Source organism: Mesoplodon bidens (assembly GCF_964165515.1).
Source record: "Mesoplodon bidens genome assembly, chromosome: X".
In the NCBI taxonomy this organism is placed as follows: domain Eukaryota; kingdom Metazoa; phylum Chordata; class Mammalia; order Artiodactyla; family Ziphiidae; genus Mesoplodon; species Mesoplodon bidens.
The window spans coordinates 51420126-51445574 of record NC_138163.1 but is presented as its reverse complement, the minus strand read 5'-3'; the positions used below and the strand labels follow the sequence as shown (position 1 = coordinate 51445574).

The 25449-nt window shown below is 45.8% G+C and overlaps 1 protein-coding gene across 3 annotated transcripts; it reads left to right on the top strand.

Moving 5' to 3' along the window:
- The first annotated feature begins 1944 nt into the window (after positions 1 to 1944).
- Positions 1945 to 25231, top strand: PLP1 (proteolipid protein 1). 3 transcript variants are annotated; one of them, XM_081221859.1, is made up of 8 exons: positions 1945 to 2062; positions 9626 to 9772; positions 18206 to 18392; positions 19147 to 19303; positions 20487 to 20655; positions 21102 to 21175; positions 21963 to 22028; positions 24896 to 25231. In XM_081221859.1, the coding sequence occupies exons 2-8, from the start codon at positions 9769 to 9771 to the stop codon at positions 24986 to 24988; spliced, it is 750 nt and encodes a 249-aa protein (XP_081077985.1). In that variant the 5' UTR covers positions 1945 to 2062; positions 9626 to 9768; the 3' UTR covers positions 24989 to 25231. The 3 variants fall into 3 exon arrangements, with proteins under 3 accessions (XP_081077985.1, XP_081077987.1, XP_081077986.1); XM_081221861.1 differs by lacking the exon at positions 24896 to 25231 and adding an exon at positions 23124 to 24390; XM_081221860.1 differs by lacking the exon at positions 1945 to 2062 and adding an exon at positions 7799 to 7900.
- Positions 25232 to 25449: the final 218 nt, after the last annotated feature.

Genomic DNA, 25449 nt, shown 5'->3' with positions numbered 1-25449 from the left:
TCATTCTTAGAAAAGCAAGATAAACCCAAAACTATCAGACTGCAATTCAGTGCGAACTTATCTCCCAGATATGGGCAGGCTGGCACCTCAAACAGGCAGACAGGAGTCTCAGAGGCAGGCACTATTACTAAGTGGAACATCTGGGTCCAAGGCAGTGAGGGCTTCAGCTGAGTGTTGGTGAACCCCTGTTTCTGTCAGTGTCCTCCAGCCAAAGACCACCAGGAGCACACCTGGGGTTGAACAAGTTGGACTTATTGCTCTTTGCCTCTAGGGAAAACGCACACCTTGGGGGACAGTGGGGTGTTGGGGTGTCTCCCTTTGCTGCAACGGGCAATAAACCCAACTCGAACAAAGCCAGGTGTATTCCTGGTGACCTTTTGCTGGAGGGCATTGACAACACATGAAGCCAGAGGGCTCCACCTTTGCCTTCCACCATTTACTAGCTGTGTGACCTTGGGCAAGTTATGTGAGTTCTCTGATACTCAGTTTTCTTGTCTGTAAATTGGACATTGTGACAGTATCCACTTCTTTGGGCTGCTGTAAGACCTGGTAGTAAAATTTGTTTGAAAAAAAACAAAAATGTGGGGAATTCCCTGACGGTCCAGTGTTTGGGACTCCACACTTCCACTGCTGGGGCCAGGGGTTCGACCCCTGGTTGGGGAGCTGGGGTCCTGCAGGCTGCATGGCTGTGGCCAGAAAACCAAACCAAAACAAAAACCCCCCACAAAGGTATGATAGCTAGGTCATGTCTGAAGCTATTCCTAGGCTAAACAACTCAGGGATCCAGTGGCCTAGTGAATCTGCATGCCTGTGATTTTGCTGTAGACAAGGAGTGCTGCTTTGCTGACTCTGGAGCTGGTCTGAGGGAAAGGCTTATAGGCTGCAGTGGGCATTTCCCCTCAGTCAGAGAACCCTCCACATGAGAGTAATTTCTCTAACCCCCATCCCTGACATATTCTCTAATTGTCTGTAGTACACAATTAGGCAACATCCTTGGGTAATGGGAAGAACACCAGACTTAGAACTGCGTTTGAATCCTAGCTCTTCCAGTGCAAGCTGTGGGCTTCAGATGCCTCAGTTTGCTCATGTGTAAAATGGGTATAACAACCCTACCTCGTATGCTGTGAGATTAACAGGGATTACGTTTGTGCAAGAGGGGTAGGGTGATAAATTAGTTGACATAAAGTTTTCTCCTAAGAAGGGTACAGTCCTTTTTAAGGAAAATACTCAGATATGCCAGTTTCGGGGAAGGAGGAGCTCTGATGGAAAGGACTGGAAGATAACACATAAGTAGCTAAATTGCTTTTCATAAGAAATAAACATGAACTTGGGGTGGAAGAGAAGAAGAAAGAGGAAATGAGAGAAGGGAGAAAGGAGCAAGAGTGGATGCATGGCAGGAGGATGGAGTTTGCAGAGAAATTCCAAGTAGCAATGTAGCCAAGGACTTTTAAATACAGGAATGTCTAGTCATCAACTTTTAATTGTTTGTGTTGCTATAGCATATGCCCCTCCATCCACCCAAACGTCGCTAAATTCTGTTACTTGCACAAATTCTTTATGTGAGTGGTTTTTACAGAAATCCAGGAAGAAAAGCAGCATTCTCAATCTGGTGTGACAAAAAATAGAAAGCAGGGAGTGGCCATGGAAGATGAACTGGATGTGAATCAGAAGTTCATTAGGAGCCCAAATTCAGAACCACATTTGGTCATGGGATTCTGAGCTCCCTTAGAATTCTCAGAAATCTTGGGGAAGACACTGGACCTCCCTGGCAAGGCGTGGCATAGGGGCTAGAGCCAATTTTATCTGACTTTGAAAGGACAGGCTAAACCCTCTGTTTACATGCGCACATAGGGCAGGCCAAGTATAGGTAGATGCTCAATGTTAGTTGTGTCTGAGTCTCCATTTGGTTAATATCTCTAATATGTTTTCCAGATGAGCCTGTAAATCCCCTCAGGCAAGGGCTGTGTCCAGAAATCCTCCCATTACTCTGTATTCTCCTCAAAACCTGGCCAAGTGCTGGATACAGAATAAGAAGAGAAGAGAGAAGATCAACAGGAGAAAGGTCAGGCCCTAATTATTAACAAGAACTGCTATTATTACTGTTGTGCTGTGTCCTAAGCTGAGGTATGATGCAAACCCAATCTGGCTTGTTACAAAGCCCGAACCCCTAACCACTGCATTGTGGGGCCCGCCTCAGGGCCCATCACATCTTGCCTTGCCCCAAACGATCTTCCCTAGAGTCAGGCGTGGTTCGGGGGGCTGGTAAGGCTCACAAGATGAAGGAACTGGGGGCCAAAATGCAGAGTAGAAGGTGTGTCCATAGGGAACCGTGATTTCTTTTTTGAGGTTTCCCTAGCAACCCCCCGGCTCCCTCCCCAGAAACCAGCTTGGCTTGCCGTGGAAGATTGCCCTGGCTTGTAGGGTTGCCAGATTTAGCAAATATAAATACAGGGCACCCAGTTAAATCTGACTTTCAGATAAACAATAAACACATTTTTTAGTATAAGTATATCCCAGACAGTAATTGGGAACATACTTATCCTAAACAATTTTTTTGTGGTTTATCTGAAATTCTAATTTAATTGGGTGTCGAGTATTTTATCTGGCAAGCTTACTTGCCTGGACATGATATTTCAGAGAGTAAAAGAATGGGGGGCTTTTAGAACTTACTCTTCAGTGCCTTCAGCATGGGGAAACTGACACAGGCTCTTTTGCACAGCCCTTGAGGGAACTGCTTCAAGGACTGTGCTTATGGCCCTGCTTGGGTGCGAGTGCTGGTGTAGGCTGACCAACTTGTCCCAGTTTGCCTGGCATTTACCTAGGTTTAGCATGGAAATTCCCACATCTCAGGAAACTTCTTGGTTCTTGGCAAACCAAGACAGTTGGTCATCCTAGTGAGGACCATACCTAGAGGAGCACGTGGCTGAACTGCTGGGTGAGTCTCAAATAGTCTCAATACTCCTCAGCATAGTTCCTCAGGTCCATTTAAAAGATGAAGGGGTTCCGGGGAAGTCTAGGAATCCTGGATCTGAAAGGCGTTGGTTCTAGAGATCATTCAAGTTCAGCCTCTGTCTGTTAAATGCTTATTAAACATTTTCAGAGATACTCTGTCACCTCCCCTAGTTATTATTATTATTATTATTTTTTTTTTTTTGCGGTACGCGGGCCTTTCACTGTTGTGGCCTCTCCCGTTGCGGAGCGCAGGCTCCGGACGCGCAGGCTCAGCGGCCATGGCTCACGGGCCCAGCCGCTCCGCGGCATGTGGGATCTTCCCGGACCGGGGCACGAACCCGTGTCCCCTGCATCGGCAGGCGGACTCTCAACTGCTGCGCCACCAGGGAAGCCCCCTAGTTATTATTATTATTATTATTGTTATTATTATTATACCATAGCATAGGCACTGTGCTTACTATGTTCATTATCTTGTGTAATCTTCTCAATAACTCCACGAGGTCACTATTATTATTGTTCATTATTTGGAATGAAAAAATGGAGACCCACAGAGGTTGAATTGCCCCAAGTCACAGAGCTGGTATTTGGTAGAGCTGATATTCAAGCCCAGGTGTGTCTGACTTCAGAGTCTATGTTATTAGTCACTGTGCTCCGCTGCTCACAGAGAGCTCTGATCATCTGGAAGGCCCACTTGCTATCTTGCTAAAAATCCTTCATGCTGCAATTCTATCAACTTCCTTTTTGATTTATCAACAGAGAGAGGATGGCTACTCCCAGGAAACCCAGGACTAGCCACTCTCTCTAAACTCAGCTTTAACTGGGACAGCCAGCCCCACCCCAGCATTCCCCAGCCGCCTCCATGTCCCCTTTCTGAGGAAATCTGAGGACAGTTGGGGAGCTCTTGCCCCAGAATGAAGAACCCTACTGGCTTTTTAGGCTTGTAGCTTAGGCTCAGTGGCTCTCTCTAAGGCCAGCTCCTTGGAGGGTGTCTCATGGGCTGAGAATTGAATAGAGCTTCTGTGGCTGGGCAGCAACAGTACAGCCAGGGTAGAGAGAACATACCAGTGAGGATTTGCTTTCCTTCCTGAAGGTTTCTGCTGCGGGGAGGGAGCAGAGGCTAAGGGAAGCTGCTGACACTCTATCCTTTGAAACCCTTCCAAGAACTGCTGGATTCAGCTTGTGGAAATAATTGCAGTGCTTTAGAAAATTTGAAGGATTTTCAAGGATAACCCAAGAAGCATGTAAAACCCTCTTTGGAGGGTCCCCCAGGGGAATTGCCTCTTAGACTTTATGGTTTGGGACTAATTGTGCTTAAAAAAAGAACCCAGTTCCCTCCAAGGGCCAGGGTGTCTACAGCCTACGAAGGGGCAGGCCAGGATGGAGGAGTGCATTGACCCCTCCCTGCGCCCCTTGTGCCCCCTTGGCTGTCACAGACGATTCCACAGCAATCGAGTTCCTAGGCGGGGAATGGTTGGAGGGTGGGAGCTCCCCCAAGGCCCAGTGCCTGCTGCATCCTATTCAGTGGCAAGAGGAGCCCATGCTGATGAGGAGAGCAACCACCCAGGATTCCTCCTGGGCTCAGCCCAGGGTGTGGGAGGAGGAGGGGGGAAAGCAATCCTCAGCCCTGTGGGGCATTTGCGCTAAGCTCTGGCCCCATGATTTGTGCTTACGTGGAGTATGCAGCTCTCAGCAGGGAGAACTGAGACTCCCCTTCTTCTCCATCCTGGATGCCGGCACAGTTTCCCAAGGAAGGCACCCCAGCCTCGAGGGTAGACAATCCACTCCATAGGAGCGTGGCTTTGCACTGAGGTATTGTCCACAGCCCAGAGCGACTCCTTTGAATCAGGCAAGCAGCCAGGGCTGAAGGGCTTGGCCTGGCTTCTCTGAAGGGACAGCAAACTTTGATGATGATGATGATGATTCTGATGATGATGGAGGGAGCAGAATCATATCACTAAAAAGGCAGTCCTGGGCAGCAGCTTTGAAAGGGAGGCTTGAGCAGCTGCCTGAGCGGGTCCCTTCAGTGGCAGACGTAGCCCTCACTGTTCGTGGGGTCAGCAGAGGGGCGAGGAGGGACCTTGTTTCCCTGGAAGGTGGAGGAACCGGCCTCTTGTGCTGAGGACCTTTCTTGCATTCAAGGGCTCATGTCTTCTCCTCCCACGGGGAGCAGGACAAGAGCAACCCCTCTTCCCCATCCAGCTGTGCCTCAGGAGGGGTTCCTGGGAGTACTCTCCTGCGGCTGGAGGTCAGTGTCTCGGAAACGCAGGTAAAGAAGGGTGTGGGTGGCACGGGGACTGGCCTATCTGCCACAGTGAGGACTTCTCTCTCGTGATCCACTAGCATCAGTGGAGCAGACTCAAGGGACCCACAGGCTGCTGTCCCTCAATCTGCCTGAAGCATTTTTCGAATGAGATTTTCAATAGAAAAACCAAGGCATTGCATATAATTACAATTGTCCCTTGGTATCCGCAGAGGATTGGTTCCAGGACTGGTGCAGATACCAAAATCTGCGGATGCTCAAGTCCCACAGTCAACCCTCAGGCATCATGACATTTCACCTCTAAATATTTCTCTATGCAACTCTAACTGATAAAAGATCCTTTCTGAAAACATAATTACCATGCCATTATTACACCTAACAAATATAAGGAAGTCCTTAGTATTATCTAATCTCCAGTGACTGATTTTGAGTCCCACTGATCTACAGATTGCATGCAACTTGCCCTGCCTGGAGTTGAACGTGGACACCCTGCTTAGCCTGAGAAGTACAAAGGGCTGGAGACTTGGGCCACAGCAGCCTGAAACCTGTCCATGCTCCCCCGGCTGTTCTTGTTCAGGCCAGAGGCTCTCTGTGCAAACATTCTTTTAGAGCAGAACAATCTTCCAAGCAATTTCTAAGCAATGAGAGTCTGGAGAGGTGCATTCTCTAGAGGTGGCTCTGTCCCCTGCCTGCCTGGTGGCATTGGGAGAGCTGCCTCTGTACCCCATCAGCAAACTAGAACAAATAACATTGGTCCTCAGAAGTTAGGTGAGTATTTGACAGCCGAGGATCGTAGTATTATTTCTGCTGTGCTCAGAGATTGTATCAAATATACGGCCCCTCCGCAGGGACCACTGTGCCAAGACTGGTCGAGTTTTCATTTTGGTGAAGGTGGCTTATGTGGACAACTTATTTCTCCACGTTGCTAGTAGGTATTTGGTGCTCCCCAGACACTCCTTTCCTGAGCTTATTCATCTGATTATTCTGGCTTCCAGACTACCCTTCACTCTATCCCTAAGCCATGGGCATCTCCTCATCACAAATACACATCCAACTCACCCCATTCATCCTTGCACTGCTCTCTGAATCTTCCTCCCACCCCATGCCAGCTCAAAGTATGTGACATCTCTGGCCCTCAGCCCTCAGTTCTCTTGGCCAGAAAGGCAAAGCCACCAATCGGCATGAAATTGGGTGTGGAAAGTTCTAGCCCAAGTGCCTAGGAAATAATATATTGTCTGCCAGCCAGCCCTCTGGGCCAGGGCTAGAAAAGCTGTAAGAATAAGCCACTTGCCTTCTTAAATTTGATCTGAGAGGACATTATCTTGGGGAGGAGAAGCAAAGCCTCAGCTCCGCAGCCCCAGTGTTAGCAGGTGACCTCAGGTACTGTGCCTTCTCTGTTTCCCTTTACAGTCTTTTTTGAGGACATGGAGAAGTGGCCTGCCAGATTGGGCACTTGAGCCCTTATTTACTTTCCCGGTAGAAATTCACTGGAATTCCCTGAATTTCAGAGTTCAGTCTATATAATGGAGCAAAGGGAACCAACCCACTTGCCCAGTGGCCTTCAAGAATCTGGTAATATGGGATCACACAGCAGAGAGGGGGGGGGGTAATATCCAAACGTTTTGGAGTTATTTGCAAGAAAGCTGCACAACCAAAGCAAGCTATGATCAAGGGGGCCCAGATTCTCTGAGGTACCATCAGAATTACATTAAGCAAACTGTTTACTAGTTTCATACAATCCTGTATTGTTCGCACAGGCACCCAGTGCAGGCAGCAGGCTGACACCAAGAAGGCTGGCAGTGCCCTCCTGAGGAAGCCCTGGGTACTGCCGGCGACCCAGCTGGACTCTGGAGAACATTTGCCAAGGGCAGCCAGCAGCACCATTGGAAGCAGAATCACAGAAATAGGTGGGGTTGGATAGATTTTTTAAAAAGCCCCCTTGGGGACCTAGAAAAAAGCCCTATGAGGGCTGTGGGAAAGGCTCAGGAAAGGGTGATAAGTGGGTGCTGAGGCAGAGTGTCAGGCCCTACAGAGCCACTGTAACACAGTAGATCCTGGGGAGCTGGGAACCCTAAGGCACCAGGGACAGTGAACATGACACAGTCACCTGGCTGAGCCCCTTTGCCACCCCAGGCATAAGAACAAGGTGCAGACAGGAAGACATGCTCCATCAAGGACTGTGGCGAGAGAAAAAGAAAGAGAGAGAGAGAGAAGCAGAGACAGAGATGGAAAAACAGAGACACAGAGAGATTGGGACTTGGGGAGAAGACAAAATGAATAGTATGGCAAGAGAGTTGGAGGAAAAGAGAAGAGAAATGTGGGGGGAATATGGTTGAAAAATTGGTATCTGTGAATTTACTGGAAACACATCTTTTCTTCCAAGTAGCTTCGCAGTCCCGAGTTGCTGCTGGGAATCCAGGGGTAGATTTGTGAGAAGCTCAGCCTGAGAGATTTCCCCTGCATATGGAGCTGTCTCATCTATTCGAGCTGTGAAAAACCATCTCTCTCATCCCCTAAATCAGAACCCCCGAAATTTGCACTCAGTTTCTTCTGCCATCTGAGAAGCTGAGGGCACACATTTGGCCCATTTGACTTCTTGCTTTTGGCCCCCCCTCTCCTCCAGGGCCATTCTCACAGCAACCATCCAGAAGTTAATTGTTGGCACAGTCCTACAACTCAGCTTCCTCAGTAAGTGGAGTCTGTGGCTGGAGAACAGGGCTGGTGAGGTCAGGGATCCTGGGACCCTCTACCATCAGTGGTATGGTCTTAGTCTGGCCTGCTCCAGAAAGCTACTATTATACGGTTCTGCCAAAGGGGCAGTGTTTACAGGGACCCTTTCTCCTTGGGGCTGGTATAAGAGCAGAGGATATAGAGTTCTAGGACTCCGGACAAGCCTCAACTACTGCAGGACTCAGGAACCGAGGGGACCCACAAGGGCATCTGCAGAAGATTCACCCATTTCCTAACAGAAGAGCCCAAGCCAGAAACGTGACCAAGGTCACAACGCAAAGAGAAAGCTGTAAGACACAATTTTGCCTCTCTCCCCACCACAGGAAGATTCTAGACTCTGCTCAGTATCTCCTTCCTCTCCTCTCTTACCCCAAGGCAAAGCCATGGGGAAAATTAGGGAGGGGGCATCCCTTACTTCCCTGGAGTCTTAATGGTACTCTTCCAGTTATATGCCAACCAGTCTCCTTATAGGCTGTCCATGGGAAGATGTGGGCCTCAAGGTCAAGAGAGTCGTGTCTCTCTGAGACTCCTGAAGGGATAGGGGACATGAACAAGGAGCTAGGTAGACAGTGGTTAAGACTCAGTTCTTCTAGAAAACCTTCCATAGGCTAATCCCACCCGGTCCTGGGCACTCAAATACCTTCATAGTCTTTAGAAATAAATATTATTAGGTTTAGTATATTATTCCCTTGTTTTTGCTACTTGGCTATTTTTTCTCAGTGTTGCTCTGAGGAAAGAACTGTATTACTTTCCCCTTCCCTCCATCCTCACTGGCACCCATGGCTTCACCTCAACCCACTCCCTGCCTCTCACCAGCCTGGGTTCAGCTCTCTGCTGACATTACTCTCAGGGTGGGATATTGACTACCTAATTCCCAGATTGTGTCCTCGTGTCAAAGTCAATTACCTTCCATGGAAATCACTCACATCCCTAACTCTGACCTTTTCTTTAGCCTATTCTGTGAACCTGCACAACAGGTCTTGTCCCGTCCCTGGATCTCTGTTCTCCTGTCTATAAAAATGATTACAATTCTAGTTTTCTCCAGCTTGGTCACAATCTGTTCGTGGAATCAACAGCTTGTGTTTTCTCCTCATTCAGTTGAAACTAAGAAGGATTTGGAGGAAATTATTTTAAAAGACAATTTTTCTTCTCTCTTGTGTTTCTGGAGCTGGGATGGCAGGGAAGGAGCGCTTATTTTCCAAATGGTGGGGGGGAGAGTAAAGGTGGATAGGGTCAAGGGCAGCTAGGAGTGAGGGGTGGGATTGGGGCAGAGTTGGAAGGGCTGGGAGATGGCATCTAGGTTTTTGACCCTGACTGCCTCACCGGGGCTACCACCTTCCTGGCTTCTGACACTTGTGCTGCCACATCCCACACCAAATAGATCCAAGGATCAGTTGCAGGCCTGCAGGACCTCTGTTTATTCCCCCCCCCACCAAACCACATTTCCAGATGTCTCTGCAGCAAAGTGAAGTTCCACACAGGCAAGCCTTAGGGGGGGAAAAAAAGAAAAAAAATGAGACAATTGGCAGTGAATAGCAGAAAGAAGATGGAGGCCTTAGAGAAGGGAGTATCCCTGAGGAGGTGGGGACAAGGGGAGGAGAAGGGGAGGAGGAGAGGAGGAGGAAAGCGGGCCTGTCCCTTTAAGGGGGTTGGCTGTCAATCAGAAAGCCCTTTTCATTGCAGGAGAAGAGGACAAAGATACTCAGAGAGAAAAAGTAAAGGACCGAAGAAGGAGACTGGAGAGACCAAGATCCTTCCAGCTGAACAAAGTCAGCCGCAAAGCAGACTAGCCAGCAGGCTACAATTGGAGTCAGAGTCCCAAAGACATGGGTGAGTTTCAAAAACTTTAGCATGGAAGAGTCAAGCCAAAGCACAGGAATTTGCAAGAACTTTGCGGTTCGGGGTTTCTAATGGTTGAAATGAGTTGTGTTTTGGCACCTGTTTTTTTTTTAATTCCTTAGCACGCAATTAAATTAACTGCTTTGCTGTACTGAGAATGATGCTTTATTGTCAAAGAACTCCAGCAGCACGTGGAGAGTCCCACAGGTCCTTGGAGAGAGTACCCGGCAGGCTGGATGTGGTCATATGTCCTCCTAGCCCCTCACTTCCCTCTACCTTCTCTTTTCCCCTGGTTCCCAGGCCCTGGTAATGGCCCAGTCAGCTGACATCCCTGGTTTTGTTAGAGGGAACTAATGTTGGCTGGCCCTCAGCTGTTCAAAATAATTGCTTGCTTGATACAAAATTTGGACCCTGCTGGGCATCAGAAGGAAACTGGGAGAGATGGGCTCAGGCTTGGCCATGGCTGAGGAGGCCAATCTCAGGTTCAGGAAATGAAAATAAAGTGCTCAATGGCTTTACCATAGGGAACGGATATGGGTAAGGGTGTGTGTGTGTGTGTGTGTGTGTGTGTGTGTTTGTATATGTGTGTGTGTGCATGCACATGTATGGGTGACCATATGTAGCAAATATTAAAGACTTAGCCTTCCTGAGGCTATGGCTCAAACTCTAAGTCCTTGCTATGACAAGGAGGTTGATGGGACCTTAGGGCTCTTGCTGACTTGGTTGAGTACTGAGGGCTTCTCTGTAGAGAAGCTATGAGGTCTGGTCTCTGGTGGTGTCTACTCAGAGCAAGGTGTGAGGAGCACAAGGGTCTTTGTCCACGCAGGATGCCACAGAAACATGTAGACATTGCTCACATTTGGCAAAACAAGAGCAGCAGCTTGAATGCATCCTAAATGAAATGAGAATCAATTGTCTTGAGTATTCACCATCAAATGTAATACTCAGAAGGCTCCAACAACATCCATGGAGATAGGTTTTCAATTATACTAAGCTGGTGTCAGACTTTAGGTTGTTTCATCCTGAAACACTGAGAGACCTTTATGAAGCATGTATTCAGGCAGGATAATTAAGAGGGCAGAGAACTGGACTAGAAGTTAACACAGCCAGGTTTGAATCCCAGATCTGCCACTTATGAACTTCGTGACGTTGGGTAGGTTGCTGTGAATTATCACTTCATCATCTGGAAAATGGGGATAACAATAACTGCTTTGTGTACTTTCAGGGTTATAAAAATCAAATAATAATGATGTGGTAGTCCTTTGAAAATAGGCAAGCTCTACAACAATTGTAAATAATAATAATACCAATTATTATACAATAATGCACGTACAGGCTGACTCTTCTTTCTAAAGTGTTTGGGCTTCCTTTGTATGTACTCTGTGCACTTGGGTCAGAATCATTTGTCCAATTCAGTGTGGCCAGGTGAGAAGTGAATGTTGGAGGAACTCAATTCCTGCCCTAGGTAACATCAAGAACCCTACCTAATGTCAAGGCAGCTGATGGGGTAGCTTGTGAATTAAAAAAAGGAGAGGGAGTGGGCCTCCCTGGTGGCGCAGTGGTTGAGAGTCCGCCTGCCGATGCAGGGGATACGGGTTCGTGCCCCGGTCTGGGAGGATCCCATATGCCGCGGAGCGGCTGGGCCCGTGAGCCATGGCCGCTGGGCCTGCGCATCCGGAGCCTGTGCTCCGCAACGGGAGAGGCCACAACAGTGAGAGGCCCGCATACCGCAAAAAAAAAAAAAAAAAAAAAAAAAAAAAAAAAAGGAGAGGGAGTAAAGAAGGATGCTGAATATTACTTCCTTAGGGGATGAAAGCCCTGAGGAAAAGGCAGGAACAAATAAGGTGACCATAGGGATAGTTTCCTGTTATGGAGGCTGGATGATTTCCTTCAGGGGAGATTACCATAGTGAGGGCACAGTAGAGGTTGTGTATTGGATCCCAGATCCTGGGGGTGGGCCATACTTGGGCCAGGTGCACATGATGGAGTAGCCATTGAGTTCTCAGTTATTCAATGACAAAGTATCTCAAATACATTGTAAATAATAGACCATCTCCAGCAAGGTACTGAACTGCTACTACTTCTGACATGGAGTGTGTTGCTGTTTAACTATTGTAGTAGACAAATTATATCGTGGAATCTGGGATTGGAAGGAATTTAAGAAGCTGTCTGAGCTAATTCTCAATGCAGGATTCCCTTCTACAACAGCCAATTAAGCATTCCTACAGCTTCTTCTTAATCACCCCCAGGAACAGGGAGCTCACTACCTCAACCATACAGAATCCAGTTGGATTGGAAGTGAAGAGGAACAGGGAATTCAGCAGTGTCCACACAAAAGGTTTACGGGGGAAATGATAGTTCATTAAAACTTGTCCTGACTTGGGAGAGGGATGTCCCAAATGAGTCTTTGGGATAACAACGGAACCGGAAAAGAGCCAAAGAGCAGTAGCTGATTATTCTCTGCTTAGTAACACAATGCCATTACTGAACTGCGAAACATTGGCTCCTGCAAAGCCTGATGTCTGAGAACAGTGGCTGTTACCCCGGTAACCAGACTATGATGCTTCCCTTCAAAGGTGGCTGTTTGCCGAGCAGAGTAGTTTTGGCTGGCTCAGAGTAAGTGAGTGTAGCCTAGGCAAACAGTGTGGAGGCAGAGCAGGGGTCCAGATTTTTACAAAATGCCTGAAGACTATCTGAATCCCATCACGAGGGCAAGAATGCTGCAAGAATGCCAGGAGCTAAAAAAGAAAGCAGATTCAAACCAGCACATTCACTTACTTTTCCTAGAGACACTGACCAAAATGATCATAGGTAGCCTTCCTCACCCCACTTCTCACCTTGGCCCTGCAGAGCCAGAGGCGCTCTTGGAGAGCCAGGCAGATTGAAAGGTCTGCTCTGCTTCGAGGACCTTTTGCTCTGGTTCTGTGCTAGGAAAGCCAGCAATTTACTCAATAGCCTGACAACTAGAACTATGCTCTCAAATCTCTCTGAGTAGTAACAAGGCCCAAGAAACCCCTGGGAAATGGGTGGGAGGGGAAATATAGTCTCCAAACCTATGAAGGGAGAACCCCAGCCAGTGGCATCTTTTCCCCTTGTTACCTTTTTGTGTATTAACTTAAATCCTTGAAAACCATCCCCAGGATTCCTGGTGCTGAAAGAAAGCAACAGTAGAAATGCCCTCCTTGCCCACAGAACTTCAGGTCCAGAGAACATCAAGTCAGGGCAGTGACCTGATCAGGAAGGGTCACAGCAGCCATGGGAGGTGAACAGAGTAGCTTTCCCTTCCTTTCCCACTGTCAGGGCCTGCCCAGTGTCAAACTCACAGCAAAAGCTCAGCAAGTACTGATTGATTAATTCCTCCTTGGTTATTTTTAAATGGTCCTAAAGTTGATCATTCAGTTCCGCACTGGCCTCTGAGCTTTCTGCCAGACAGGGCTCTGGAAGGAAGTCAGTGACATCCCGAGGAAGAGAACAAGGTTCCCTAGATCAGCTTCACACTGTAACCAAGGGGAGAGGAGGAAACAGTGGGAGTCTAACCTAAGGAATAAGGTATGGAACCTGTTGTCTCTCAGCTTAGTGCCAGATGCTTCTCTTTAACCTTTCCAGAAGTGGGCAAGGCAAAGACAATGTGTCAGAGATAGAGTTTAACAATCCAGCCTCTACCACAGTCTCCCAATGTTTGGGTATAAATTGGCATACATGTGTGCACATGTGTATCCATGCATGCATGTCTGTATGTGTGTGTTTGGGGAGGAGTAGGGAATATAGGAAACAAGGTGGTCCAGATGCTGTTGCCATGGCAATAATAATACCTGTTCAAAGAGGAGCCTGAGATTCCTTTTATATTTGACTCTGCATGACTTGACTATCTAACAAGCTTGGATACCCATGCCTCAGGGGCTACAGAGCCCCTTTCCAGTGCTTGAATGTGGTATAAGTGCTGATTTCATGTAGGAAAGACAAGATTATAGGCAGGGCTTTGTCTGGCCAGGATAAGGCCAGAAGCAAAAGTCTTTGTCTCTGGCACCTCCTGTGGATTGTTGTTTTACTCCTAGAACCCACCCACTCATCCCCATCCATCCCCAGTACCAGTCACGGCTGCTCTAGCATCTTGGTCCTGTCAACTGTGATAGGTCCTGATCAAGGGAGCCTCTGTTCATGGGGTGAGGTTAAGGGGTGGGTTCTGGTAGGAGGGTAAGACTTTAGCTCAGATTAGAGACTTAGGGAGATGGGGCCAGTTTTTCACTCAATGAGCCTGCCTGTTGTTTAGCTCTATTGTATAGGGTTCTTCTATCTCTCCCTTTGTCAGCTGGATTCAAGGGATAGGCTGGGAATTGTGCAAGGCACAATTGGTCTCTTTCTACCATCCCTTTCCATGAAAGCCCTTCCTTTCCTCCCTTTGATGGGTTCCCAGATTCACACTAAATTTCCATCATGGAGCTCGTCCTTGAGGCGTGCCCAGGGCATGGGAAAGGAGGGAGGGCTTGGGAGCTTCTGCCTCCTGCTTAAAGAGACAGCATCAGGATCAATCCTCTCCCTTGGATAGAGGAATCTGGATGAGTCACAGCAGTCCCGTTGATCCTTGTCAGACTCCTGTGAAGAGCATTAATGAGAAGGGCTTGAAGTTCTATCACAGATTGATTAGACTAGTTTGGGGAGTAGCCAACACTGAATATCTCCCCTTTACTTACATTTTGCCCACAGGACTTGGTTATACATATTTTAACACTAGATTATAGGCAGCTTTGGTTTTTGATTCACAGACATGTTTGTTTTCCCCAATAAGACTGAAAGGTCTTTGAAGAAAGGGACTGGGCCTTATAATTCCCTTTTGTTTCCCATAGTGTCTAGGTTACTGCTAATATGCTTGATAATTGTACTGAATCCAATGAACAGAAATGAAAGGAAAACACTGGGGAAGGTTATTATTTTTCTTTATCACCTCTCAACAAAGTCAGGTGGTTTAATCCAATTCTGTTGCACTGGGTAATATTATTGCTATATAGTTCTTTTATGCCAACTCCACCATGTTGCAGTCTATACTTAGACTGGAATTGTGAGAATGTCCTTGCAAGAGCCAAGGAACTTCTTCAGAATCCCTCACAGCCTTCCTGAATCAAACTGATATCTTTTCAACCATGAAGACTTCTGAAATGGAAACCCTCTGACTTTAGGTTCACACATTCCCAAATCAAAGGGAACCCAATGGACCTTTCTCAGAATGTTCTGATTGTCAACTACTTTGATGACACAATTTCTTGCATGTTCTGAGTTTTTCCCAGTTGGAATACAAACTGTGATTTTTTGCTTGGACTGACTGACTGAGATCCCTCACTTCTGCTGAACTTAAATGCCCCCAGAACAAACATTTCATTTCAATGTGAAGAGGTGGACACCTGATGCTTATGCTGATATTGTTGAACTGTTTATAGCTGAGGAGCGATAGATTTATCCAGGGCCATTTATTTCCAACTCCATGTTAGAGACTCATTAAAGCCTATGTCCTTTTGTACCTTGCTTCGAATGACAATGGAGCAGAAAAGGGGGTGCTAAGTTATTTGGCTCTAAGAAAATGGAGGAAAAATGGATGTAAGAAGAAAGAATATCAGTTGATGATTCAGAGTTGCTCCCATGGCTTAGCCCTTTATCACCCAATAAGAACACTATATGTGATACTCTCTGGTTATTTGGATGGTGGTTGAGGGATCAGACAGACTAAAGCGGCTATTTTCCTCATCTTTACAACCCTGGAGGGGGCATCAGCTAAAACTTAGAGTGGAATTCTCTGTTTGGTTAGCAAGAGTTCAAGTTTCTCCATCCCTGCTCACACCTGCACCACCATTTTAGCCCCTTCCAGGGTGAGAAAGCTGGGGTGAGTGAGTGGGCACAAGACAGTCACTTGCTAGGGACGATGACTCTCATTACTCTGGGCTAAACAAACAGTTCTTCCATTGTTCCCTGGGTCTGATCCCCTCCCCACCCCCAGGCCTGCAGGCCCCTGCAGAATACCAATGAGGCTCCTGAGATCTCAGGGAAAAACAAGGCTTCTTTGTCCAGGGGAGCTATGGAGGGCTCTGTCCAAGCCTTGACCCTGTGCTGGGGAGAGAGGGAACAGTGGGGTCACTGACCTTCCCTTCCCCCACCCCCAGGCTTCAGAGACCTTCTTTACTAGAAGATTCTAAGAGTTTGGGGGTGGGGAAGAGTTGGATAGGCCTAGAAGGAAAATGGCAGCACTGTTTATTTCCAAACTTCTTTTCTTGACTTATAGGATGCATCTAGTATTTTAACCTGTTGAGAAAGAGGAAGATCAGTTTCTGAATGTTTCCTGAGCACAATGAGCAATTTCAACTGCTATGGTTTTCTCTCTGGTATATACATGTGTTTATGTGAACATTTGCATTCATGCATGTGCCCCCACCCTGGCACGTGTGCACGCACGCGCACACCCCCCGTGGGCCAGCTCTAATGAAGCACTGCTTCCCACAGAGGCCAAGTTTTCTGACAGCAGTGCTTCAGTTCTTAGAAAAGGGAGGAAATTCAGTTCTGCTGCAAACGTTAGCTACTTATTTTGCTTGGCTTGGGCTTCTGAGTCTTGTCGCTGGTGTAACATACAAGAATCTTTGAGGATGCGGCTCTTTGAGCACCAAGGAAGGGCTGTCATTTTAGGGGACAGTGGGTAAGAGGACTCACTCATTTTGTGGCTCTGAGAACAGAGATAAATAAATGTCTCTGCCTCAACTTTCTCATGATAGAGATAATTTGGTCCTTCAAAATCTGTTCACATGGATGCAGTTCAGCCAGGCAAATCACCAGATGGTCAAGCACTCAGGTCTAAAAAGAAACTGTACTATTATTAAGAGGTTCAGGCAAAGGACTCCCCCTGTCCCTGGTACCCTGGAATAGACAAGCGAGCTTTGGATAAAATCCAAACCTAAAAATTAATACAATTTATTTTATTTGTATAAGGAGTTCCAAAATGCTTTTCGAAAATAGCAGCTTCTCAGCACATTTGCTGATTATTTGTGTGTGTGTGTGTGTGTGTACACACAAATATTTTATATATGTGTATAATACATATATACATAAAAATACAAAAATAATTCGTATGCCATATCTATATGATATGTGGATAGATAAAATCAGTGTATATATAACTTTTTTTCTGAAGAGTTTAACACTTTCATTTCTTCCACCTTTTGGGGATCTGGCCAAGAGGCCAGAGGGAGCCATCCTTTTCCCATCTAGTCAGTCATCTACTGGATATTTTTTAAGTTTCACTCCATGTGACACCTTAGAGCTAAGGGCTAGTACTTGGGGGCACAGCTGCTCTCAGAGCCTGTGACTTGCACGCCTTTCCTGCTTCTCAGCAACGCTGGCTTGGGGCCTGAGGTACCAGGTGTGGGGAATCTCAGGGACTCTTAGCACTTTAAGACACCTGTGTTCCCAGGCCCTGGTGTGTTTTGCCATTCCAGAAAGATGTTTCATGCTTTGTTGACTTTGTATAAAGTCTCTTTGTAGCTGTTTTGACAGAACTCCAGGGTAGGACTGAGGGTGGGGACATTGGCCAAACTGTAGTATTGGGGAACAAATCAGCCATGCAAAGTGTCCAAAAACCATTCAGCCTGCATTGTTTATTACTGAGAATAATAGTAATCCTCCCATTACCATTTCCCATCCTCTGCCAGTTCCCTACTTTCCTTTGGATTGCTCTTCACACATCCAGACTAAGAAGAATCAAGCATTCCATGCAGCAAATACACACAACGTTCAGGAATACCCAGGAACATGCAATTTCCAAAGTTTTTCCACCTGGAATGCTGTTTAAGGCTCAAATGTTGTCTGACAATATCAGTATCTCTGGCCTGCAATCATCCCTTCCTGGAATTCTAAGGGCATTTACCCTTTATAACCATTTACTTGGCTGCCTGGAATTGTTAGGTGAAAATATTAGGTCTATCTAGCTCATTCTCCTCAGTAGACAAACAAGTCCCCTGTGGCAGAGTCTATGTCTTTACGCCTTCACACTCCACATAATACCTAGCACAATGCTGGGCACATAGTAAGTACTCCATAAGAGTTGATAAATGATGAAAACAAATCAGAATGAGAAGAAAGGAGGGAATGATTGCATCATCTCTCTAGCTGGCTACCTAAATACTGATTGTTCAAAAACCCACGTACATTCTGGGAATTAAAGGTAAGGATTTATCTTCAAGAATGGAACAAAGTATAGTTTGGGGGGGTCAATCTCACATTCTAAAAGTCTAAGGTTCTAGACTCTCCTGCTTTTGGCCTCTGGGGTGACACCTCCCACCCCCTACCATCCGTGCATGTGAGCACAGAGCCTGGCTGGGCTGGTGGAGAGTGATGAGTGATGAGCTATCTATTGCCCATCCCTGACTGTTTACCCTCTTTTGTCCTCAGGCTTGTTAGAGTGCTGTGCGAGATGTCTCGTAGGGGCCCCCTTTGCTTCCCTGGTGGCCACTGGATTGTGTTTCTTTGGGGTGGCACTGTTCTGTGGCTGTGGACATGAAGCACTCACTGGCACAGAAAAGCTAATTGAGACCTATTTCTCCAAAAACTACCAGGACTATGAGTATCTCATCAATGTGTAAGTACCTACTGTCCCCCACAAACCCTGTCTATCTTGGAGATACAGAACTCATCAGTACCTTAGTGACTAGCAGGGGATTGGTGTGGGGCCAGACAGGATTCCCGAGTCTTCCTTCTGTGTGCAGGTTCTACCTGTGCCACATCTGAAGCCCTAAATGTAGGGAAAGTGCCACATTCAGGGGGGGAGTTCTGCCTGCCTGCCAGCCCACTCCTAACCACACCCACCCCACCCTTTCTTTGTCCCACATGTTTTAATTTCTGCTAAGTAGGGTTAACATGGACAGAGTTGGAGCCTCTGAAGTGGTCCATATAAAGAACTCGGGGGAGGCACAATGATCAGACAGTGTGGGGCTGCTTCTCTTGGTTTACCACACTGCTTGAGTCCACTCAGGCACAGTACTAAGCCTCTCCTGTTCCTAGGGCAAGTTAGACTCCTCTTCTTTCATCCCTCTTCCTTCTTGCCTAGCTCCTCTCTACTCTCTCCTCTGAGGGAGCATCTCTGAAGGGTCAGGTCAAGGAGAGTAGTGCCCCGGTTCTTCAGGTTACAGGGTAAACCTGGTGTTGGAGAGGAGCATCTTCTTTTACTTCAATAAAGATAAGGTAGAAGCACAGAGGAAGAACCTAGTGATCCCTCTAAATAATCCTTAGCCTTGTTTAAGTGCCCACTCAAGGGTCCAACTAACTTATGCAGCAAGGGAACTGGGTCCTCAATTTATTAGATTTTCTGGCTTTTTGTCTGTCTGTTAATGTAGGATCCATGCTTTCCAGTATGTCATCTATGGAACTGCCTCTTTCTTCTTCCTTTATGGGGCCCTCCTGCTGGCTGAGGGCTTCTACACCACCGGCGCAGTCAGGCAGATCTTTGGCGACTACAAGACCACCATCTGCGGCAAGGGCCTGAGTGCAACGGTAACAGGGGGCCAGAAGGGGAGGGGTTCCAGAGGCCAACATCAAGCTCATTCTTTGGAGCGGGTGTGTCATTGTTTGGGAAAATGGCTAGGACATCCCGACAAGGTGATCATCCTCAGGATTTTGTGGCAATAACAAGGGGTGGGGGACAACTGGGCGTGAGTCTGTGGCCTCACCCCCACCCAAGGCTGGGTCCTCTTTAGGGGCCTGGCTTTTGAGTGAGGACGTGATGGCTGCAGCCAAATGAGAAGGTCAGGAAGAACGTGGTGCCCAGCTGGCTTAGCCTCACTTTTTAAAAGTTCCCTAGAAAATTTCATCTCAAAAGGAAAAGCATGAGTTTCGTGGGATGCTTTGTTCAATCAGACCATTTCTAAGCCATCTGTTGGTACCCCTTTACTCCCCTCCTAGCTGGGACCACAACAAGAGTAGATCTGACTGCCCAAGAGTTTAAAATGCTACTCGTGGGATTGAGATGTAGGTAGGTACCTGATCTGAGAGGGAGGGTGGATCATAGAAATTAAGTAATTGACTCCAAGATGAAATCCATAATATTCTGGGATCCTACATTGTTGGAGGCCCCAGAGGGAGCTAGTGTAGATCTGCATATTTAATGCTTTATCTTTGTCAGAGGGCTATCCATGCTTTCAGTGAGGTACACATTCGTTTCCAGCCTCTAGAGTTAAAGATCCTTTGGGGGCTGAACATCTGTGGGTTGTGGTGATGTCTTTTGTGGCTAGCAGTTGGCTTAGAAAGGTTTTGGGATTGGAAATTTAAATCTCCTATTGGCTTTGTTCAATAACTAGGGATCCAAAGTCCTTTGACAAAGAAAATTTTCTAAGCTCAGCCTAAGGCATTTAAATGGCACGACTTTCTTTCAAGATCTCTCTTGATTTCTTCACACCTTATCTGCCCAAACAATCTCCTGAAGCCTCTCTAACCCAGGGGTCCTCCTCACTCCAACCCCCACCCATTCCCCCCACCCTCTGTCATATTTGGGGCCACTTCTTTAGTAGATACTGCCAATGACATTTGGTAGAGGTGCCCTGCTTACTAATTTCATTTGGTGGAAATCCCTGGAACCTGGTTTCATGTCTGGTACATGCCATTCCAGGATCTCCTTGTTTATATTTCAATGTCTGCAGGCTGATGTTGACTTCTAACCACCCCATGTCAATTGTTTTAGTTTGTGGGCATCACCTATGCCCTGACCATTGTGTGGCTCCTGGTGTTTGCCTGCTCTGCTGTGCCTGTGTACATTTACTTCAACACTTGGACCACTTGCCAGTCTATTGCCTCCCCCAGCAAGACCTCTGCCAGTATAGGCAGTCTCTGTGCTGATGCCAGAATGTATGGTGAGTTAAGGTGGCTTGGCTCCCCTACCCCCTATAGAAGCACTATATATTTGGTTCTTAGGGTAAGGAAGGTGGTAATTATGGGGAAAAATAAAAATATGGATGCTTGGATCTAGTTTGTTAATCCTTCTCATTGAAATTGGAGTGGTTTCTTCCCTGAGAAGGGAACTTCTTGGAGGTGGTGGGAGTTTTTTTGGCTCTTTGCCCTACTCTACCCAAGTTGACTGCTGTCCCCAACCCAGAAGCAGCACATTTCAATAACAAAAAAAAATTTTGCAACTGTTCAATACCACCTTCTATTTTTTGGGTAAATCTTTAGAAAAGAAGATCCTGATTGTCAGTAGGACCCAACTTTTCAGCCAGGATGATTAAAGATGGAAGAAGTGCTCCATATAGCCCCGTAACTCTGGGAAGCTTACCTTGGTTGATATTTGTGTCTTACGTAGGTGTTCTCCCATGGAATGCTTTCCCTGGCAAGGTGTGTGGCTCCAACCTTCTGTCCATCTGCAAAACAGCTGAGGTGAGTGAGGCATTGGGTTATTTTACAATGGAATGGCTAGTAACATAAAATTTCTACCCAACTTTGATTTTAAGGACCACAATTTCTTTTTGCTGGATTTTGAGTTAACAAATTGCCTTCTATAAAATATTGCCTGAGCCAATGAGCATACATGGTAAAATATCTATTTTCCTTAAAGTTGCAGAGAAAGCCTTCCATTCTAAGACTTCCTCCCTTAAAAGAGAAATTTGTAGCTCTAGGTAAAGGTAGAGCTTAATGGCAAAATCCCCCAAGTGAAAATTTTCATTCTTTTACTTAAAAACCTTACCAAGAAAATGGGTTGTGCCCAGACATACGTAGGTTTTATAAAACACATTTAGTTCGGAACTTCTCAATCTCATTTAAAAAGAAAGTACATTTAAAAAGGGAAGCACTGTATTGAGAATGGATATTATACACAAATGAGGCAGGGGAATAAAAGTAAATCCTGAGGAAGAAGGCAGTAAACTATTTCTTTGAAAGCAAAATGTTTTGGGATTCTGGGCACAACCCAGGGGAACCAGTTGATTATTTGGGAAGACTATACTATTTTGTGAGTATTCTGTGTTCTGGGTGCTATGGGGTCAGGTGCTATGGTGTACATTGAAGAATGGGAGGCCTACACTCAGGGATATGACAATTTAGTTAGAGATGCCAAATTAACACACAGAAAGATATCAACACGTTCAGAAAGTTGCACTCATGATCTGCAGCAGAGCCTATTTCAGCTGTTGCAAGACCCAGTTCTCCCTTTTGCATTTTCTTACAGTTCCAAATGACCTTCCACCTGTTTATTGCTGCGTTTGTGGGGGCCGCAGCCACACTGGTTTCCCTGGTGAGTTGTCTTTTAATGATCTTGGCAAATAAGTGGTCCTGGGATAGTTTGAGTACAGCTATGCTGAAAGGTAAAAAGAGGTAGATTCCTTCTAACCTTGACGTGCTGGAGAAAAGCTGCTGGGCAGAGACAGCAGAGTGTAGAGACTGTGGCCTTCTACTTTGGGTTGGCAAGGCAGAAAATTTTCAGAAATGAGATAAGAAGAAGCAAAGTGGTGTGAGGAAGAGGAAAGAGATTCGTGGTCAAGAATAATAAGATAGAGCATTTACAGAGCATGTAACATTGCCAGGTGCTTTGCGGTCAGAAATTATAGTTAATTCTCAACACATTCCAGTCAGATCATTGACAAGAACACTGAAACCTTACTAAACATGATTTTTGGTAGCCTAGAATTCTATATACTGTAAATAGGAATCATCTTGGATGCTCTCCAAGGGATTTAGTTACTCTCCTGAAAATACTGGAAGGACCTCTTAACATTATTAGAATCGTTATTATGGATGGTGTTTCAGCGCAGTGTCAATGTAGTGCATTCATTGTTCAGAATAAGAACCCGGTGTAATGAAGGGTGAAGCAATTTATCTCCAGTCATTGAATAAGTGGTGATCAGCCAAGGATCAGCTTGTAGCACTCCTGGCCCCCACTGCTGAGGCTTTTCTACGGAGTCGAGTTGTTCCTCATCTTGTGAAATAAATGGATGCATTAAGCAGGGGAAGGCTGTGCTGCACGGTGTGGCTATGCATCCACAGCAAGCACCCTATGAATCCAGGTCGCTCAGACACATAAGATATGATGATGACAGAGCCCAGTTACTGTTCACTTTCCTGAGGAAAGCTCAGTGCTGGGCTAAGCAGAGGCGTGGAAAAATTCCTTGTTGAGTTGATTCTCTGGGCCTGGGCCACTGGAAGGAAATGTCTCAGAGAGGACTTCCAGTCAAGTATACAGGGCAAAAGCCTAGATATGCTGCTTTTTGCAGAACAGGAGTTTTTTCTTTATTTAACTATGATTTTATTTCTACCCTTCCTCGTTCCCAAAAGGACTGGAGGAGGGAGGCTTTTCTACTCTCACTCATATTCTCTCTTCTCTTACCTACAGCTCACCTTCATGATTGCTGCCACTTACAACTTTGCCGTCCTGAAACTCATGGGCCGAGGCACCAAGTTCTGATATCTTGTAGAAATTTTCCTTTCTCTAATAGCGAGGCTCTAACCACACAGCCTACAATGCTGCGTCTCCCATGTTAACTCTTTGCCTTTGCCACTGACTGGCCCTCTTCTTACTTGACGAGTGTAACAAGAAAGGAGAGTCTCATGGTGATTAATGTCTCTCCGTGGACTCTCCCCTCTTACGTACCTCTTTTAGTCATTTTGCTTCATAGCTGGTTCCTGCTAGAAATGGGAAATGCTTAAGATGGTGACTCCCCAACTGCAAGTCACAAAGAAATGGAGGCTCAATTCAATTTTCAAGCATCTCCTGAGGACCAGGAAGTGTTTTCTTCTCAAGGGGCACTTCCACTGATGGAAACAAAGTGGAAAGAAAGATGCTCAGGTAGAGAAAAGGGATGTACCTGGCTCCCTTGCCATTTTGGGGGCCAAATATATTCTCGTTGGTGTACAAAACTGAGAACTCACTCCTGTCTCCCTATTACCATTGAAGATAGAAGAAAAAAAGAATGCTAGCAAAACAATAAGAGCATTTGCCCAAATCTACCTATTGCAGCTGGGAGAAGGGGGTCAAAGCAAGGATCTTTCGCCCATAGAAAGAGAGCACTGACCCCGATGGCAATGGACTATTTAAGCCCTAACTCAGCCAACCTTACTTATAGCATAAGGGAGCGTAGTGTCTGTGGAGACAAAGGGGGCACCTGGCCTTATACCTCGTTAGAGAAGAGAAACAAGGTGTTGTCAGCATTTTCTCACTCCCTTCTCCTTGATGACAGCTACCATGACAACCCTGTGGTTTCCAAGGAGCTGAGGATAGAGAGAAACTAGCTCATATGAAAAAAGACTGGCCTAAGGAGCAGCAGTTGCTAGAGGCTAACGGTGTAAACTGAGCCAGCCCTCTGGTAGACACAGGATAGATAACTCTCTGGATAGCATGTCTTCTTTCTGTTAATTAGTTGTGTACTTCGGCCTCTGTCATATCTTCACAATGGTGCTCTTTTCATGGGGTATTATCCATTCAGTCATAGCAGGTGATTTGAAGATCTTGATTTGTTTCAGAATGATGCACATTTCACATTTTTCAGTTTGTCTATCGCTTGTTTGGGGTTGTACCAGAAAGGTCTGGAGAATGATTCTTTGATTATGATTCTTTAACAAATGAAAATTGGACATTAAAAAAACGCAAATGATGTGTAAAATTGGCTACTTGCATCTCTTGGGATTTTCGACCAATTATTCCATCCTTTGCAGAAACAGATTTGGTGAATTTGAACCTCAATTTGAATAACCTATTTGATCGTTCTTTCTAGCTGGCGGGAGATGATTTGATTTAGCAATGTTACCTTGGTGTGTTAAAGAGTTAGGTTTAACATACAGGCTATTCTCTCCTGGTGCAGATCATATAACTGAATGCACCAGCCATCAGCTATTCAGTTGGTAAGCTTCCATGGAAAAGGAAAAGTGGAAAGAGTTTGAAATTCGAATAGCTCCCAGGTTTCAGTCTTCCCTTTCTGTGTTTCGGTTTTAACTTTGGGTTAAAAAATAAAAAGTTGATTTGTCTTTATTAAGGGAAAGATTTTATGGGTATGGCTGTAGGTGGCTCTGTTGCTGTAAAGAGTCGTTTTGTTTTCTCCCCCAAAATGGGTTCAACAACGTTTAAGGAGATGTAAGGTTTACAAAAAGACACTTGATATTTGCTTTCAGAACAGTATACAAGACAAGCTTCCAGGCTGCATAGAGGGAGCAGATGGAAAAGGTTCTGTAAGAAACCAATCAAGATCAAGGAAAGTGAAGTAACCCATACCTTGTGTTTTGTTTTGATTTAATAACATAACAAATAACCAACCCTTCCCTGAAAACCTCCCATGCATACATACACACATATACACACATGAAGAGAGTTAATCAACTGAAAGTGTTTCCTTCATTTCTGATATAGAATTCCATTTTTAACACACATAAAGGATAAACTTTTAGAAGCTTATCTTACAAAATGTATTTTATAAAATTAAAGAAAATAAAATTAAGAATGTTCTCAAACACTGTGTCTTTTGATTGAATTGTTCTGTTTAACCCTACAATAGCAACTCAAAATAATTGTACCTTTATTGTGCTTTGTTTAAGGAGCTTATTTATTTTTTAGGTCATACAAGTCATTCCCACAACAATTTTCTGAAATAAGTAGATAAATCACTGCTATTTTTATAGCTGGAGACACTAAGAAATAGAGGCAAATAAAGTACCTGAAGAAATCCAAT

Bases quoted from the DNA above. Each gene is read 5' to 3' on its own strand.
- PLP1 (XM_081221859.1), top strand. The intron at 19,304-20,486 runs GTAACAGGGGGC...CAATTGTTTTAG, and splicing joins GCAAGGGCCTGAGTGCAACG to TTTGTGGGCATCACCTATGC. The intron at 21,176-21,962 runs GTGAGTGAGGCA...ATTTTCTTACAG, and splicing joins CCATCTGCAAAACAGCTGAG to TTCCAAATGACCTTCCACCT.